The sequence below is a fragment of the Corylus avellana genome, chromosome 7 (genome assembly GCF_965113065.1).
Source record: "Corylus avellana chromosome 7, dhCorAvel1.hap1.2, whole genome shotgun sequence".
Classification (NCBI taxonomy): domain Eukaryota; kingdom Viridiplantae; phylum Streptophyta; class Magnoliopsida; order Fagales; family Betulaceae; genus Corylus; species Corylus avellana.
In genome coordinates, this window is record NC_142496.1 from 20,721,708 (window position 1) to 20,738,879 (window position 17,172).

The window sequence follows — 17,172 nt, forward strand, 5'->3', positions numbered from 1 at the left end:
ACAATTTAATGATGAATTTGCAAAAGATATAAACATGAGATTGTCAAAAGATTAATGTATAATACTGTCACACCCATTTTGAAGGATTTTTTTTTTTTTAATCAAATAAGGGAAAGCGGGTTACAGGACTAATTGACCACATAAGGGGTGGGCACCCCGACAACAAAGTCCAAGAGGTAAAAGCAGTACAAATTTAGAAATAAATTCTGAATTTAGTCGAAAAGACCAAATAATAGGCAATAACATACAAGTCGGACCTTTTCTAGAGCTGCAAAAAGACGGTTACAATTGACAAATACATCCATTTTGAAGGATTGAAAATAAAGAGTGATGTATCAAATATTATGAGATTAGCCACGTTAACTTTTGGGAGATAGAATTTGAATAAAAAGGTAGAGTAGGTGTGTTTGCCAATGCCCTGGAACGGTACTGTTCCAGGGCCTCCCTCAATCCAAAAAAAAAACTTTTCACCTCAAAATTAATCTCAGCATCTCTACTTTTTATACTACATCATTCATTTTTATTATTATTATTTAAATAAAAAAATTACTACAAAATAAATTTTTTATATTTTTTCATATAAAATATATTTTTTTACTTTTCTCCACAAAACATTTTCATTAAAACTAATTAAACACTTATTTCTAAAAAAAATATTACAGTACTAACCTTCGAATAGTACCGTTTCAGGGCTATTGGCCAACAGGGTCATAAGTTAACGTCACCAGAATCTGACAATGAAAATTGCATCAACAACATTCGAATTTCAAAAGGAGGAAAAAAGCAGTGTACGGGGACAGAAAACTCGAGCATTTTTTTGGGAGAAGAAGAAAGGTAAGAAAGGGGGTTTACTCTGAGCGAGAGAGCGAGAGAGAGAAGGAGATGGTGTGGGCTGTGAGTCAACAGCTTGCAAGAGGGAAGAGAACTAGGATTTGGGGAGGAGCATTCCTGTGTTGGCTTTGCCTCATGTTGGCCACCCCCAAGATCCCTCACTCTCCCAAACACCATCTCTTTGTTGACATGCGCAACTTTCTCGGTAACCAAACTTTCCCCCCGCCTCTATATGTATCTGTGTATGTGTTATATGCATATTGCTCGAGTTCTGGCTAATTGGTATTATTCTTTCATCTGGGTATATTACAGGAGTGCCTAACACTTTGAATGTGATCACAAATTTCCCATTTTTGGTTGTGGGTGTTCTGTGTTTTGTTCTCTGTCTCCAAGGAAACTTTTTTAACATAAGGTTTGATCTTTATGATCTTTAATGTTAATAATTTTATTGGTGTGCTCTTTGTGTTGATATTTGTGGGTTTTGTTTGGAAATGGATTTTGTGTAGTTTGCGAGGAGAGGTATGGGGTTGGGCTCTATTTTATGCAGGAACAGCAGGGGTGGCTTTTGGGTCTGCTTATTATCATTTGAAGCCCGATGACGATAGAGTAATTTGGGACACCTTGCCGGTTAGCATTACAATAATGTTCCAACACTCTCAAATTTCAGTGTTTGTTATTTTTTATTTCCTCTGTTTAATTTCTGAGAAATTGTAGAAAAAGAAAAGATGAAGGTGTTGGTTATTCATTATTTTTTACTGGAAAAAAACGAAAGTCTCCACTGAAGTACGACTGAGTATTTCTTTAGGAAAGGATAAACCTTTGTGCCCAATGCGATTTTTCCTAGTTTAGGTGAGGTTTTTCTTCTTTTATTATTTTTCTCATAATCACAAAAAAATTAACATAATTATCCTTCTTCAGTTTCCTGAGCAATGAAATAAAGGAATCGATGGCCCAAAATGGTGAAAATGGAAACAATAATAGTGGACCTGTCCCCAGGAATGCATAATTCTGCTGCTCTTTCTATTATTGTTAAGTTTATTCATGTTAAAGTACATCATAATATGCAGATGATGATCGCGTATTCCTCGCTTTACTCTAGTTTCGTAGCGGAAAGAGTGGGGGAGAGGATTGGATTAAGTTGTCTATTTGCCCTCCTTTTAGTCGCTTTTCTTAGCACGGGTTACGAAAGGTAACATATTAGTATTAATTGTCATATGCACCCTTTTGTTTGATTTCTTTCTCCTATGTATTAAAATATACCTTAGTTATCTGCTAACTATGGTTTGTTGGTTGGTTGCAGAAAATATAATGATCTTCGGTTGTGCATGGCGTTCCAGTTGATTCCGTCGATAGCCATCCCAGGCATGACGTGCTTGTTCCAACCCAAGTATACTCACTCAAGATATTGGTTGTTTGCAGCAGGTATGCCATGTCCTTGTAATCTTTCATTTTATGTATTGTATCTAATCTGTTAAAGATGGTAAGACATACAAGTTCCTTTTCTTGGTATTGTCTTGGAGAACTCCTGAAATTATCTGTTTATTGAGCTCTACCTAAATGAAGGGAGAAACTGGTTTTTTAAGCAAATATGGTCATTATAACATGACTATACAGGTACAATGAGAGCTGATACTTATGTGGAAATTCTGTTGGTATGGATGCAAATGTTTGACAAGCTATTGGAACATAATATTTTAGTACGAATATATTTATATGCATGAAACACATGATATAGCCACATTCTTGCGAATCAATCATCATTACACCTAAATTCACAGTGACTTAGATTTGAACTTTCAGAAGAATGGAGATGCAATGAATGTGTCAACTGATCTTTAGAAGACATTCATAACTTCTGATTTCAGGCAGGTTAGTGTTGCATTGATTACTCTTTAAAGATCAGTGTTCTTAATTTCCACTACTGATGTAGGACAAAATCTCGTGAAAAAGAGTATTGTTCACGGGTACTGTTCTCAGACACTGTACCAGTGTTTTGGCAGTGACATATTGTGCTGATATAGCTATATTATTTAAAGGCATTTTTGTTTTTCGCTTACTTTTTTTTAGCTAACGCATATGGCTATGATTAGAGTGAACCAAGAACTAGGATTTAATTTTTAGATAGAGCTTGGATAAAAGCTAAGTCTAGAGGGAAATTATGAGCATTGCATTCATGCATAACTTCCATACCAAGGTTAATTAGGGTTTTAGGGTTCAATCCTCTTATATATAGAGGTTGCGACAACTTTGCAGGACAGTTTGACTTTTAGTATCAATAGACAATTTGATTTTATTATCAATAAGAATATAGCTTTTGGCTTAAAACTTCTCTTAAGAACTTAGGATTTGCTTAATTAAGTGCTTAAGATGTGATATTTCCTTTGTTTCCCTCTGAGCAATGTAGGCTTCTATGGATCATCGAGGTAAATCTATATCTGCATTGGTTGGTATTACAGCGGGAGACAATTCATTGCTTCGCGACAAAGAAAATCACAAAATTTGAAAGAGGTCGAACTCCAGCTATTATCGAAGCGGCTCAATGAATTGGAAACCTGCACGGAGGTTTTAGAAGGCAATTGCAGACCCTTTTACATACTGAAATTTAGTCTCAAGGATTGAAATTATGATTTGGAGAAAAAAAAAAAAAAAATCCTCTTCACGATGCTGGATCTGTGTAATATGCAGCAAGAGGCAGATTGAAAGGTGAAAATTTTGAGAATCATAGTTCCATTGATTGGGATTCATCATTAGTTTTGTCTATCCTTGTGATGAAATTGATGGTAGAGATAAATGAATTCTACACTTAGAGGGCACCTTTGGTATGCGAAGTAGACCGCTGGAATGGAATGGCTTTCATAGGAGTAGCCATTCCATTGTTTGGTTGCACACCATTACAAAGAGAATTAGTTATTCCTCTAAAAAATGAGAGGAATAGCTATTTCTGAAGGAACATAATTGAACTTTCCAAAAAGCCCATAATTTTATTTTCTTCAAACCCAAAATTTATATATATATAAAACTTCTTAATATTCTATGGGTGGTCGACCAACCCAAAGGGTGGCCAGCCACCTTAATAGAACGCTGGGGGTGGTGTGACCAGCCCTGATGCCATTGGAGGTAGACTAGATCACCCTTAAAAATGAGAGAAATAGCTATTCATGAAGGAACATAATAAAGTTTCCAAAAAACCTTTTTTTTTTTTTTTTTTCTTCTTTTTTCTTTTTTCTTTTCTTTAAACCCAAAATTTATTTTAAATAAAACTTAATATTCAATGGGTGGCCGACCAACCCTTGGGCCACCTTAATAGAACACTGGGGTGGTCTTGTCTACCCTTGATGGCATTGGGGGTGGTCATGCCACCCCTGGAGCCCTTTGGGGCCTGGTTTTTTGTTAGGATCGCCCGCCACCCGTGTTGTGAATTAAACCTGTATCTACTCATACTTTTTGATTGCATGAACTACCCTTCTCTATGAAATTGTTCAAGCAAGTCCATCTCTCCCTCTCAAGATGTGTTATGTATGTGCTCACTCCTATGTATTCATTTCCTGCAATTGAAGGGAGTGAAGCAGTGGAGCATCTAAGGAGGGTATTTTGTTTGCTTGCATCTAAGGAGGGTATTATGTATGTGCTCACTCCTATGTATTCATTTCCTGCCATTGAAGGCGAGTGAAGCAGTGGAGCATCTTAGGAGGGTATTTTGTTTGCTTGCATCTCCTTGTGTTAAAAGTTTCAAATTTTTTTTTGTTTTTTTTGGCTAGTGTCAGAATTCAATATAGGCTATATAGAATGCTTTCAAGTATTTTCTGAGTTAATACCATTACTGATAGTTAATAGTGGTCATTTTTAAATGTGGTTTATATGATTATCCTAGTGCATCACTCTTGAGGCTCACTAGCAAGGTTACATGTTTTTGATTTCTACCAGCATCCATATTCGTCTTGAATGTGGAGACTTTCACCAAGCATAAGGTATTTTAAGTTCAAGAATATGTGGTTAAGGTCAGTTTTTTGTGGATAGGGTGAAACAATGGAGACTTCCTATCACTTCTAAGGGTCTCTGAGTTTTGTTTTGGCTAGTAAACTAAATGCCTTGAAAGCTGATTTAGGAGTTAGAATGAAGAGGTGTTTGGCAATATAGAGAGACAAAAAATTTCCTTTTGGATTATTTATGAGACCTTGATCTTCAGGAAGAAGAAAGACCTTTATGTGATGAAGAGAAGTTGAGGAATGCTAAAGTTATGAGTGATTTGGAGGTGTCCAATCTTATGGAGGAGTTGAGTTGGAGGCAGAAATCGAGGGCTTTGTGGTTAAGAGAGGGCAGCATGTGCACCAAGTTTTTCATCGAGTGGTCAACTCGAATAGAAGAAATAACTCCATTGAGAGTTTGTTGGTCAATAGCACAATTCTACAAATCATTCTGAGATTAGAGACCACATTGTGCAGTACTATAGTAGTTTGTATATTGAGCAATTCAATTGGTGACCTAAGCTAGATGGCCTTTCTTTCGTCTCCATTGGAGTGGTAGATGCCAATTGGTTTGAGAGAGCATTTGAGGAGGGTGAGGTTTATGAGGTGGTGAAAGCTTTGAATAGTGATAAGGACCTAGCCTTAGCCCTAACAATTTTGCTATGGCGTTCTTCCAAGCTTGCTGGGAGGTCCGTAACAATGACTTAATGCAGGTCTTCTATGATTTCCTTGCTAGAGGTAAGTTTGAAAAAAATCCTTGATGCCACTTTTTTTTCGCTCTTATTTTGAAAAAAAAAAATATGGGCCCTTGATATTAAGGATTTTCGCCCTATTAGTCTTGTAGGGGGAGTTGATAAGATTGTAGCCAAAGTTGTCAACATGTTGAAAATGGTTTTGGAGGAAGGAAATCGATTCCATCCTCATTGCTAATAAATGCCTTGACAACAGGATTATGTCTGGGAGCTAGGTGGGCTTTGCAAATTGGATATTGAAAAGGCCTAGGATCATTTGAGTTGGATATTTTTGTTGTATATGTTGAGGAGGTGTGGTTTTGGGAAGAAATTGTGTAATTGGATAGCCACTGTATCTCTTCGTTGCGCTTCTCGGTCTTGGTCAATGACACCCCATCTGATTTTTTCAGCAGCACTTTTGGCTTGAGACAAGGAGACCCTTTGTCTTTTTTGTTGTTTGTCATTGTTATGGAGACACTTCGTAAAATGATTTCCGCTACAATGAATGTGGGTTTTTTTTTTTTATCAGGCTTTTCCATGGGTTCTAGGAATGTTGGTGAGCTTAACATCACACATCTCTTGATTGCGGATGATACTTTGATTCTTTTTTGGGGCAAACCCATATCACCTTTGTATTTATGTTGCTTGTTCTTGTGTTTTGACGTTGTCTCATGCCTTAAGATCAATTTGGCAATGTTGGTAATTACAAAATAGATGTCATCATTGAGAAGATAGAGTGTCGTTTGGCAGTTGGAAGAGGTTATATTTGTCCATAGGTAGTAGGATTACTTTGATCAAGGGCACCTTGTCTAATTTTCTTACTTCTTGCTCTTTCAGATCTTGATGTCTCAAATTGTATTGAGAAGTTACAAAGAGATTTCCAGTGGATAGGTATTGGTGAAGAGTTCAAATTTCATTTGGTAAAATTGTACTCTCTTGGGAAAATTATTATGGCGCTATGCTTTAGAGAGAGAGAAAGGCTTTGTGGGAAGTGGTAGTGGATTGTAAATATGATACTTTGTGGGTGGGTGGTGTTCTAGTGAGGTTAATGGGTCGTATGGGGTTGGTTTATGGAAATTTATCAGGAAGGGTTGAAGGGAGTTCTCTAGATACACTAGATGGGGGATGGATTCAAAGTTAGTTTTTGGCATGATGTATGGTGTGAGGATCAGTCCCGTAAGGTAGCGTTTCCAAATTTATTTAGTTTAGCTTGTTACAATGGCGCTTTTGTGACATAACTTTTACAGCTTTCCAATGACTCATCAATGGAACATTAATTTTATGAAAGAGGCGCAAGATTGTGAGGTGTATGTCTTCATCGCATTTTTCAATTTGTTGTATTCCTTCAATCTAAAACGGGGCGGTGAGGACAAGTTGTGTCAGGTCCCTTTCAAGAGAGGGTTGACATAACTTTTACAGCTTTCCAGTGACTCATCAATGGAACATTAATTTTATGAAAGAGGCGCAGGATTGTGAGGTGAATGTCTTAATCACATTTTTCAATTTGTTGTATTCCTTCAATCTAAAACGGGGCGGTGAGGACAAGTTGTATCGGGTCCCTTTCAAGAGAGGGTTGTTTGATGTCAAATCGTTATATAGTGTCCTTATTGCATAACAGAGACTCCTTGGAGGAGTATTTGGTGAAATAAGGTTTCCTCAAGAGTCGCATATTGTTTTTAGTCCGCTGCTTTAGGAAGATTCTCACATTAGATATCTTAAGGAGATGACATCTCTAATGCAAACCTTGGATAGAACTCACATTTTAAATTGACTTGCAAGAGGAGGGTGCCCAAAAGTTTATATACACATGGTTAAAATTGCACTTAAGACATATGGGACACTTAGGATCGTAATGTATTACCACGTTCTTCAGCTGACGTCCACGGCCACCCACTTTATTGACACCGACCGATAGTAGCAGTTCTCTCTTAGCAGCTTCACTCACCTATCAATATTCAATGACTTAATACTATGCCCATACATAGTACGAAAGCATTTTAATCTAGCCTATAGATTGCCCCTTCCATGACTCAATCACAAAACTGCAACACATTCAATCACATACTTGACAAGCTGCATTCGATCCCATACTCGATGTGGCAGCGGCTCTGATACCAGATGGTACAAACCTTGGGTAGAACTCACCATTGGAAATCGGTTTGCAAAGGGAGGGTGCCTAAAAGCTTATATACACATGGTTAAGATTGCTCTTAAGGCACATGAAACACCTAGGGTCGTAACAATCTCATAGTGGTAGATTGGTATTGCATGTGCAAGAAGAATGAAAATTTTTTAGATCACTTCCTACTCCATTACAAGATTGCTTATACCTTATGGAGTTCTATCTTCGGCTTTTATGGGGTTAGAGTGGGTCATGCTTAGGTGGGTGGTGGATCTCTCTTGAAAGGGTAGCAATGTGGTGTATTGGAGAGAAATTATTGTAGTTTCTAGGATTGTGAGAGAACTATGATGGATCTAAAGGCATTTTTTCCTCAAAACTATACCACTGGACAACTGCCTTTGAGTGCCTTCATATTACTAGCTTTAATGAGTAATGCAATCTTAATAAAATAGCGCAGAAGAGTTGCAATCCTAGTACACAAAAAGTATACAAAAAAAACTTGTTAAGGAGAAAAAGAACAAAAATTCAAAAACTCTGAAAAAACTAGAAAAAGGCAAACTAATATATGCTACTATCCATGTGTAAAGGGATTTGAACATAATATTTTTCAACTTTACCAGCGAAGTCTCTCGATCTTCGAAGCTTGCATTTCTCTCTCTCCAAATACACCACATTTAACACAAAGGAGCCAACCTTCAAACTTCCAAAGTGTTACAACTTCCCACCTGACCTCTCCAACCAGCCATCTACTCTCTAACCCTTTTAGGCATATAAATCAATCAACAATGAACATATGGAAAAGCGAACTCTATAAATTTTTAATGATTTTCTTGATTTATTTTTTCTTTTTCTATTCAAGTGTCTCTTTTTGTATACTTCTTGTGCACTTGGGTTTTGCTATTTCGCTTTTTAATCAAATTCGATTACTTGAAAAAAAAAATCTACCGGTTTCTCTTGTATACTTATGGACTTGGGTTGCACTCTCACTTTTTAATAAAATTTGATTGCTAAAAAAAAAAATTCTACCCGCATCTCCTGTAAAGGAATTGGACAGGTTTGGTCTCGATCTTTTTCTTTTATTGGTCACATGCCACATCTTCTAGGCAAATTTGAATGACAATAAAGCAGAAACTTTTTTCCTGAGGAAATGTGGTGTTATTAGTAGCTTCTCACTCTCTCTCTCTCTCCCTTCCTCGCCCCTCTCTCTTTCTCTCAGCATCATGTTCTGGGGGACATTTGCTTCTATGTATTGAAGGCATCATTTGCACTATACCCCTCTTTACACGGTCGGTGCTGATACACGGTTAACACTTTATTCATTCACACTAGAATTTTAATTAATTTGTGTCAAGAAATGTCATTTATTGGTGTGAGCTTCAAATCCTTGTCAAATAAAATTTGGTTCTAAAAGTTAAATTAGTTTATGGAAGTTTTAAAAAGTGTAAACTTAATTACTAGGAGTTTGCCCATTGAGGAAAGTAAGAGCGTCAAAGCTTCAGTATTACATACATATAACTGAAAGGTGATTCTTTGTTGATCATTTTTGTGTTTTAATGGATATTTTTTACTGTATTGAATATCCGTAAAGAAAGGGAAAATTTTGTTGTCCTTGGAGTATTTGGAGGGTATATGCAGCAACGATTAGGCTGGATGTATATGCTTCTTGATTGACGTGATTTAAATTTAGATTAGGGAAATTTTATCTTTGAGGTATTTAGAGGGTATAAGCAGCAATGACTATGCTGGAACTATCTGCTTTGTGGTTGACATATTTAAAATTTAGATTCAGCCTGTGTCATGCTTTTGAAAAAGTCACGCTTACTGCAAAAACAATGTAGGGAGTTATGTCACCCACTAGTTATCATTTTTTGATTTCTTTTGGTAATAAGTAAAAGGAAATGTGAAAATGGAAGTTCACTTTTTTTAATTGTTTGCCCATTATTTGGCAAGCATTTCCGGGTATGTAACAGCTTTCATTTGATTACAATCTGCCAAAATCCTCTTTTGTATTATTTCATTGTCTCTTTTTGTTCTTTCTTTTTCCATTTGATAAATTTGTTTATTGCCTGCCATTGGTTTGCCATTATATTGTTAGCAGAAATTAGTGCAGTTATAAACACCTTGATGTTTATTACCTTGTTAATGCACTAGCCATGTCTAGCCCATGAGGATGTCGTTTAATTTAAAATCTGGAAACACTTTGTTACAGGGGCACACATTCTAGCCAAATTTGAAGGTGTTGCTGACAGGAAAATATACCGAGCAAATTGTTACTTTATCAGTGGGCACTCCTTGGAGCATTTATGTTTAGCAATGGTCCCTGTTCTGCTCAGTGTTATGCTCATGTATAGAAGGATGAAATTTCAGAGGTACTTGAGCTTTTATCTGTTACGTTGCACGAATCATTTTAGGGGGATTAGTGTCATGGAACTGAAAGTACTCAATCGTAGCGTTTGTCTGCCCATTTAATGGTATAGTCAAGAATAGATTTGGAATGCCAAGGATATGATTACATATTTTATTTTATTTTTACCAATTCTTTTGAAAATATTACTTACATAGTACTTTTTCTTTTCACTCCGTAAACATTGTCTTACAGACTTGCTGTGTGAGAGAAGAGGTCAAATTTCTCCTTTGATATCTTGCTCTTGTGCCTAACCATTGTGATTATATGCTCTCTTTATACCTTAAGACAAAGGCTGGAGAGTCTTCCTTGTTCTGACATGTTATTGGGATTTCTAACAGATTAGGCGATTATAAAGAGCGTCTGTGAAGAGTAGGAACGACCGGTCAAGGCACGTGTGGGGACATTGGCTAGTTGATGCCTAGGAGTTTTTAGTCAAGGATTAGGTTATTGGAGGTAACAAGTGATTTATTCTATCATCAGTTTTTGCCAAGAACATCAGTGCTGATGAGAAACTAAATGAATCTTTCTCCCTTACTATCATCCAGCATTAAGATGTTTTTTAAATCAAAAACCAAGCTTGAAATGAAATTGTTTTTTAAGATGCTGGTTCTACTATTTTTTTTTTCAACAGAGGTAGGTTTCCATTGAAGGTAATTCCTTGTAGTAATCTGGTTATCTTGGTGCCACTTTAAATGGATTCTCTCCATTCCAATAATTGCATGGAGGGAAGAATCTACTGAGCAGAAAAGGTAAAGATTATTCCTTTCTATTTTAATGCTCTTGTTATCAGAAAGAGACTGCTTTTCAGACTGTAATGTGGTGTGGTATGATTGGTTTCAGGTTAAGGAGACATGGAGACAGTCAGGGGAGAACAAACTTGCAATATTTTGGAACTGTATTTTGTTTGTTTGACATGTATGTTGTACTAAATTCTACTTTGATCTGCCAATAATATTGAATTCAATTTTCCAAGCATCCAAGGCAATGATGGGAAAGTTTCATGCATGTTTGGCACACAGGGTGCCTACATGACAAACATACACATGCTTTCACATGCATTTTGTAGATAATTATAGTCGCATTACTATTTTAATATCCAGATTTAATATTTAAAGCAAAAACAAAAGCTGCAATGTGTTAATGTGATTGCATATGGCTGCAGGAAGATGCATTTTTAATTTCTCTTTCTCTGGGATGTATTTATGATTTACATTAGATTTTCTAATCAGAAGCTTAATTTTCTAATGTTCAAGTTTGATTGGTAAATTTCTGGAATGAGCTCGAGCTTGTGAATCATCACAGATTCACACGGGTGATCGATCGGTTGCACACTTGTACTGTTGATCGTCTTCAACATCCAAAAAATTACATTTTTAGTTCCGGTGAGGTCTCTAAAGGCCTTAAGACTCGAAGAGGTGTCTCTTTTAAGAAACATAATTTTTTCGAACTTTGCAAACTCGCCATTAATCACTCTCCAAAAGCTTTGGTGGACAATTCATATCTACACATTACATAGCCTAAAGCTTGTATTTAAACATATTTAGTAGGATTAAAACAACAAACAATTTAAAGGTAGGGTTTCTTTAAAAAGTTTAAACCTTTCTTTAGATCCCATGCTTAGGAACACTCAAAAGAAACTACACACATGCATAATCTACTACAGGGAAGTAACTAAATACCACAAGATTACAAGACTAGGACAAGAGTTGTCATCTCGTAGGACCTTGATCTCCCAAAATTCATCTCAAAGTTACAACCTCTCTCTCTCTCTCTCTCTCTCTCTCTCTCTCTCTCACTTTGGAAACCCTAGCAGACCAAATGGTTGCCAAGGTTGGCCTAAGGATGAGTCTATAGCTTAATCACCGCGTTTGTAAGTCTTCGAGTATATAAATCGCATATTAACTGGCCCTGATTGATAACTAAAAGATGGGTGATCCATCACTAGAGTTTCCTCACACCCGGTGATCGACCATTACTACTAGGGTGATTGATCACTCAGGGCCAAAGGGCAGCGATATCACCTACCAAACTTTTATTGTGAAAGCCAACCCTTTATGCATGAAATCTTTAATTATGCACAATCATCACTAAAATGCAAGATTCGGAGTTTGAAAAATTAGGTGAAAATTATTAAATCACGTGCCAATTTTTTCTTATGATAAACAAGTAAAAATTGTGGTAGCGTCTATGACTATTCACAACTTCATTATGATGCATGCATCAAAGGATTTTTAGTTCCAAATATATGATGATGATGGAGATTTGCTATCTATTGACATCATCGAGGACAAGGAAGCACAAGAAGAATCAAACATGCAACAATCAAAGACATCCTATGAACATTGAACGCTACTTATGACCCGTTGATGGGATTGTTTTCTGTGTCATGCTTATAAAAAGTCTATTATGCTTTTTTTTTTTGGTTGTTGCTATTATTTACGTTATGTACTGAAAGTTTATGAAGACACTAATTATTGCGCATCCTTCATGACGGCACCAACATTATTGAATTTATTTGAAGACCCTATTGAAGGACCTTTATCCAATATGTGAATGCACCATTTGTTACAGCAAGTATATTATGGCACCATAAAGAAAAAAATATGAAATTAAACTAGTTCAAAATTCAAATATATATATATATATATATATATATATATATATATATATTAACCATTTTGATATAAAAAAAGTTACTTGAAAATGGCCCCCAAAAAAAAAACACTTTAAATGTTATTTTTTTGCTTCTAAAAGTACTTTTTGATTTTGTTACCACTTAAGTGTAATAGCTTTACCATCTAAACATAATCTCAACTCTTTCTTCTCCTCGATATTCACCCACAAAAAAAAAATAAAAAACTAAAAAATGAATTGAGTTCAAAACAAAAAAAATTGCATTTCCAAACAAAGCAGTAGTTATCACATAAGTGTAATGAGGTACAACAAGTAAAACATTTAATTGAAATGAGATGTGAATGATGTAGACAATGTTCAAACTTGCTATAATTCTATGTTAAATAACCACTTATTACGATAACGTAAGCTAATAGAAAGCAGGTAATTTAACTTACAATTAATTGATCTTTTAACAAAATGCTATGCTTAAATCTAGGAGCGGAACCACTCCGGCCCACCTTCCAAAATTTATAAAAAATGTCACTGAAATTTTTAAAAAATTTCTCTAAATTTTATGTGTTTTTTTTTTTTTTTTTTTTTTTTTTTTTTTTTTTTATGAAATGGACCTCCAAAATTAATTTTACCATCAAAATTTTTATTTTATTTATATTTAATTTTGTCTTCTCGATCTTAAAATTCTAGTTCCGCTCCTAATCCGATCTAATTTACAAATGATTTTTGGGAGTACAGTTCTGATCTTTATGGATTCTTCTCCCATCATAACTATTCTACTTTACAAAATGATTCTTGGGGTTGGGGGGTAAAGAAAAATTTGAGCAAAAAACTTCAAAGGAAAAAAGCACCCTAATTAATTTTCACTTGCCAGGGACCAAACAGGTTGCCCCTTACTGTTGTTCTTCAGTAAAATAGGACCCATACCCAAAAAGGAATGAAAAAAACAAATAACATGACATGCATGTAAAGCATTATCCTCGTGTTCTTTCTATTTTGGTGAAGCAGCCCAAAGAAGGAAATTTCTAGGCGATTTCACAGCAATCATGCATGGTGAGAAAGTGAGGTTACAGCATAATACTAGCATGTACTTCAATATCAAAAGTCTTCTGCATTATTGAGGCTTCTGCCTCATCTCTTATTGTCCAATAATTTATCTCAACACTTATTGGATAATTACACTTGTCCCCAATATCAATCCTACTGTTTTTTGCCCCCGTTTTTACAGAATTAAGGCCGTTTTTATGTATTAAAACGCTTGAAAAAAATGTTATCTATTAAAAAAACGACATGTTATTGAGGCAGTTACAAAGAATTTTCACCTCAAATGACTTATTATTCACTTTTACAGAGACGCTTCTTTAAAAAAAAAAAAAAAAATAGATAACGTTTGGCTCAAAGCTTTTTTACAACATAAATAACTAGGAAAACGAACTCAATTTTTAATTGTAACATGTCGCATTTTTAATATGTGACATTTTCTAAGCGCGCCTTTTTTTTTTAATGTTTAAAAAGGGCATAAATTTTGTAATTTGAGAATATACAATTTCTTATAAATGGTAGGGGATCCGTATTGCCTAAATATGGTGACTTTTAAAATCACCAATAAATTAAAATTTGAATAATAATCATTTTAAATTTAATGACAATTTTAAAAGTTAAAAAAAAAAAAAAAAAAAAAACTATATTCCTCTTTCTAGAATTACTTGTTCAAGAGCTGAAGTAGGAAATTAATTATTCCGATAGCTTTTTAAGTTCAATATCATAAGAATTTTGTGATTACAATGTGCTTTGAAAGGTGAGTTTTAAACCTCGAAAGCATCATATATTATTAATGGGCTCCTTATTTGAGTTTGGAGTGAATTAAATGCAATTAGTGATAAGTATTTGTTAATCCTAATTAATTAGCAAGGGTCGTCGGTGGGAAGGGAGTTGTTTCTTTGGTGGCTTGAGAGCTACCATGCCAACAAGATCTCTCTGTTGTTTGCTTCATGCCTTTTATTTCCTTTATGCTGTCAAATCATGTCCTCATTTTCAATCACTTTTCCTTTTTTCTTTTTTTTTTTTGATAATGTGTTTTTGGATAGTTTTTGTTACTTTGAATTTTTTTTTTTATGTGACATAAAGATAGTAATATTTTTAGATAGCCCATTTTATAAGAATGTGATATAAAACTCTATCTTATAGCTTTTAATAGAAATTTGACACATTAGTTAAAAATATCAAATACAATAGACATGAAGACACTGCATTTTTAATTCAAATTAATTCTATAGACTTTTTTATTCGTTCTATTCCTTTCTAACTACCCACCATCGAACCTTCTATCAACATTCGAGTCCTTAATACCAGAGTCCCTAAAATCAACCTTAGGGTATTTTGTTGAAAGATTATATTATTTTTTGGTGTTTCAAGTTGAAGTGTCTGCATTCTATTGAAGGGTGCAAAACATTACAATTTTACACTACGATATGATTAAAGTTATTATTATATTTTTAAGAATATTTTGTATTTGAGTTGTTTATTAATTTTTTAAAAATTTTTTTGAGATAAATTAGAAATTTTATTACATAAATGCAATATATTAATTAAGAAAAAGGAAGGAAGGAAAAGATGGGGAGGCGAACCAAAGCCTCACGCCACTCGTTCATTCGCAAAGTCGGTGTGAGGGTCTGAGCCGTCGGATGAGCGAGACGACAAAAAAGACAGGACCCCACATTTCTGACAATACACTCAATCACATGTCAAGCACCCGGACAAAAGCTAAAACTACGTGTGAGAGATGTGCATTTCAGATCACAAAAGCTATCAGTCTTGCCTTTCAAGTCACACACTAAACAAACAAACTCACTCTCATTCAGTCATTCTACCAATAAAAAAATAGAACCAGTGAAGAAGAGATTTGATTCCCCCACTTCGCCAATCTCCTGTCTTTCTCATTTTCTTCTCTCTTTAGTTTTGACACACAATTCGCAGCAGACTCTCTCTTCTTCCAGAATCCCGAAAATGACGGACAGAGTCTACCCTTCGACGAAGCCAACAACCAATGGCGGCACCGCTCCTGGTGTCGTTGCGGGCAACAACGCCGCAGCTCCGGCCTCGGCAGTCAAGCCCCAACTGCGCCACCCGTACCGCCCGCAGCCGCAGTACCATAGCCACCGACGCCGACGCAGCCGCCGAAACCTCTGCTGCTGCTGCTGCTTCTGGTCGCTGCTTTTGCTGCTGGCGCTGGGGCTCCTGGCATCAATCGCCGGCGCGGCGCTCTACGTGCTGTACCGGCCGCAGCGGCCGCAGTTCTGGGTGTCATCCCTCCGCATTGCGAAGCTAAACCTGACCACCGCCGCCGACTCCTCCTCCTCCCACCTCACATCCCTCCTCAACCTCACGCTTTCCTCCAAGAACCCCAACTCCCACATCACCTTCTTCTACGACCCCTTCGCCCTCTCTTGCTTGACCACCCCCGGCTCCGTACGACTCGCCAACGGCTCTATCCCCGCCTTCACCAGCGACAAGAAGAACGAGACGAGTTTCAGAGCGATCATCCTTACGACGTCGGCAGATCTGGACACGGAGTCGGTGACATCTCTGCGGTCGGATCTGAAGCGGAAGAGCGGCGTCCCCATGAAGATTCAGATGGATACGAAAGTGAAGGTGAAGCTCGGAGGGCTGCGGAGCAAGAAGGTCGGGATTAGAGTTTCGTGTCCGGGCATCACCGGGGTTGCACCGAAATCCAAGACCCCGTCGGTGGCTTCAGTTTCTGGCTCGAAATGCAAGGTGGATCTTCGGATCAAGATCTGGAAATTTACCTTTTAAAGTAATTAATCATTTTGTTTATATTTATTTTTCTTGGGTTTTGGTGAAGACTGAGTTGAGAAATCGGGGTCGATAGGTGATTACAAAGAAGAAGAGGGGTTAAGTTAAGATTAGAATTCTTTTTAGTAAACTTTTTTTAATTATAGTTTTGTTGGTGTAAGTGATTCCTGATTTTCAATGGTTGCCAATGCATTGCGTTATACTTTTGATAGGATTGTGATTTCCATTTCGCCCTAAATTAAGTCTCTGATTGATTTGATTATCTCCAAATCTTCCATAACTAAAAGAAAGGTCCAAATTACCAAAATGCCTTGACTTGAGCTACCGACAGCTAGTGGATAATTTTTTTTTCTTTCCTCAAGATTTGTATATTTCTTAATTTTACCCCTTTAAAGAAAACGAGTGGGGCGTAAGATGCGATGCGTGCTCTTCTGTCGGGACGTACATATTAATCCATAGTAACCATGGAAAAAAGAAAAAGAATTTCATGTTTGACATTTGTGGGTGGTGGACGGTGGGGTATCCACAACTAAAGTGAATTTGACGGCTTAAATGGGTTATTCATTGAGAAATGATAGTCTTATAAAATATTTTAAAAAATGACGCGTTTTAATTGAGTTGGCATGTTTCATTTACTTTTAATAAAAAAAAAAACAAAATGGTAAATAAAGTATG

At 36.2% G+C, this 17,172-nt stretch overlaps 2 protein-coding genes across 11 annotated transcripts; both read left to right on the plus strand.

Annotated features, from left to right (window-relative positions):
* The first annotated feature begins 745 nt into the window (after window positions 1-745).
* On the plus strand, window positions 746-11,301 carry LOC132184350 (uncharacterized). Of its 10 annotated transcripts, XM_059597952.2 has the most exons (9): window positions 746-1,036; window positions 1,144-1,243; window positions 1,338-1,458; window positions 1,899-2,020; window positions 2,132-2,253; window positions 9,859-10,018; window positions 10,395-10,509; window positions 10,688-10,805; window positions 10,897-11,301. In XM_059597952.2, exons 1-7 carry the CDS (start codon window positions 883-885, stop codon window positions 10,420-10,422), a joined length of 807 nt encoding a protein of 268 aa, XP_059453935.2. In that variant the 5' UTR covers window positions 746-882; the 3' UTR covers window positions 10,423-10,509; window positions 10,688-10,805; window positions 10,897-11,301. The 10 variants fall into 10 exon arrangements, with proteins under 10 accessions (XP_059453935.2, XP_059453936.2, XP_059453937.2 ...); XM_059597953.2 differs by lacking the exon at window positions 10,897-11,301 and having other exon boundaries at window positions 10,602-10,689; XM_059597954.2 differs by lacking the exons at window positions 10,395-10,509; window positions 10,688-10,805; window positions 10,897-11,301 and adding an exon at window positions 2,618-2,700 and having other exon boundaries at window positions 9,859-9,947.
* Window positions 11,302-15,344: 4,043 nt separating this feature from the next.
* On the plus strand, window positions 15,345-16,708 carry EMB3135 (harpin-induced protein). Its single transcript, XM_059598365.2, has one exon. The coding sequence runs from the start codon at window positions 15,691-15,693 to the stop codon at window positions 16,495-16,497; it is 807 nt and encodes a 268-aa protein (XP_059454348.2). The 5' UTR covers window positions 15,345-15,690; the 3' UTR covers window positions 16,498-16,708.
* The last annotated feature ends 464 nt before the right edge of the window (window positions 16,709-17,172 follow it).

Bases quoted from the DNA above. Each gene is read 5' to 3' on its own strand.
- LOC132184350 (XM_059597952.2), top strand. From the start codon at position 883: ATGGTGTGGGCTGTGAGTCAACAGCTTGCAAGAGGGAAGAGAACTAGG. The intron at 1,037-1,143 runs GTAACCAAACTT...GGTATATTACAG, and splicing joins TGACATGCGCAACTTTCTCG to GAGTGCCTAACACTTTGAAT. The intron at 1,459-1,898 runs GTTAGCATTACA...CATAATATGCAG, and splicing joins TAATTTGGGACACCTTGCCG to ATGATGATCGCGTATTCCTC.
- EMB3135 (XM_059598365.2), top strand. From the start codon at position 15,691: ATGACGGACAGAGTCTACCCTTCGACGAAGCCAACAACCAATGGCGGC.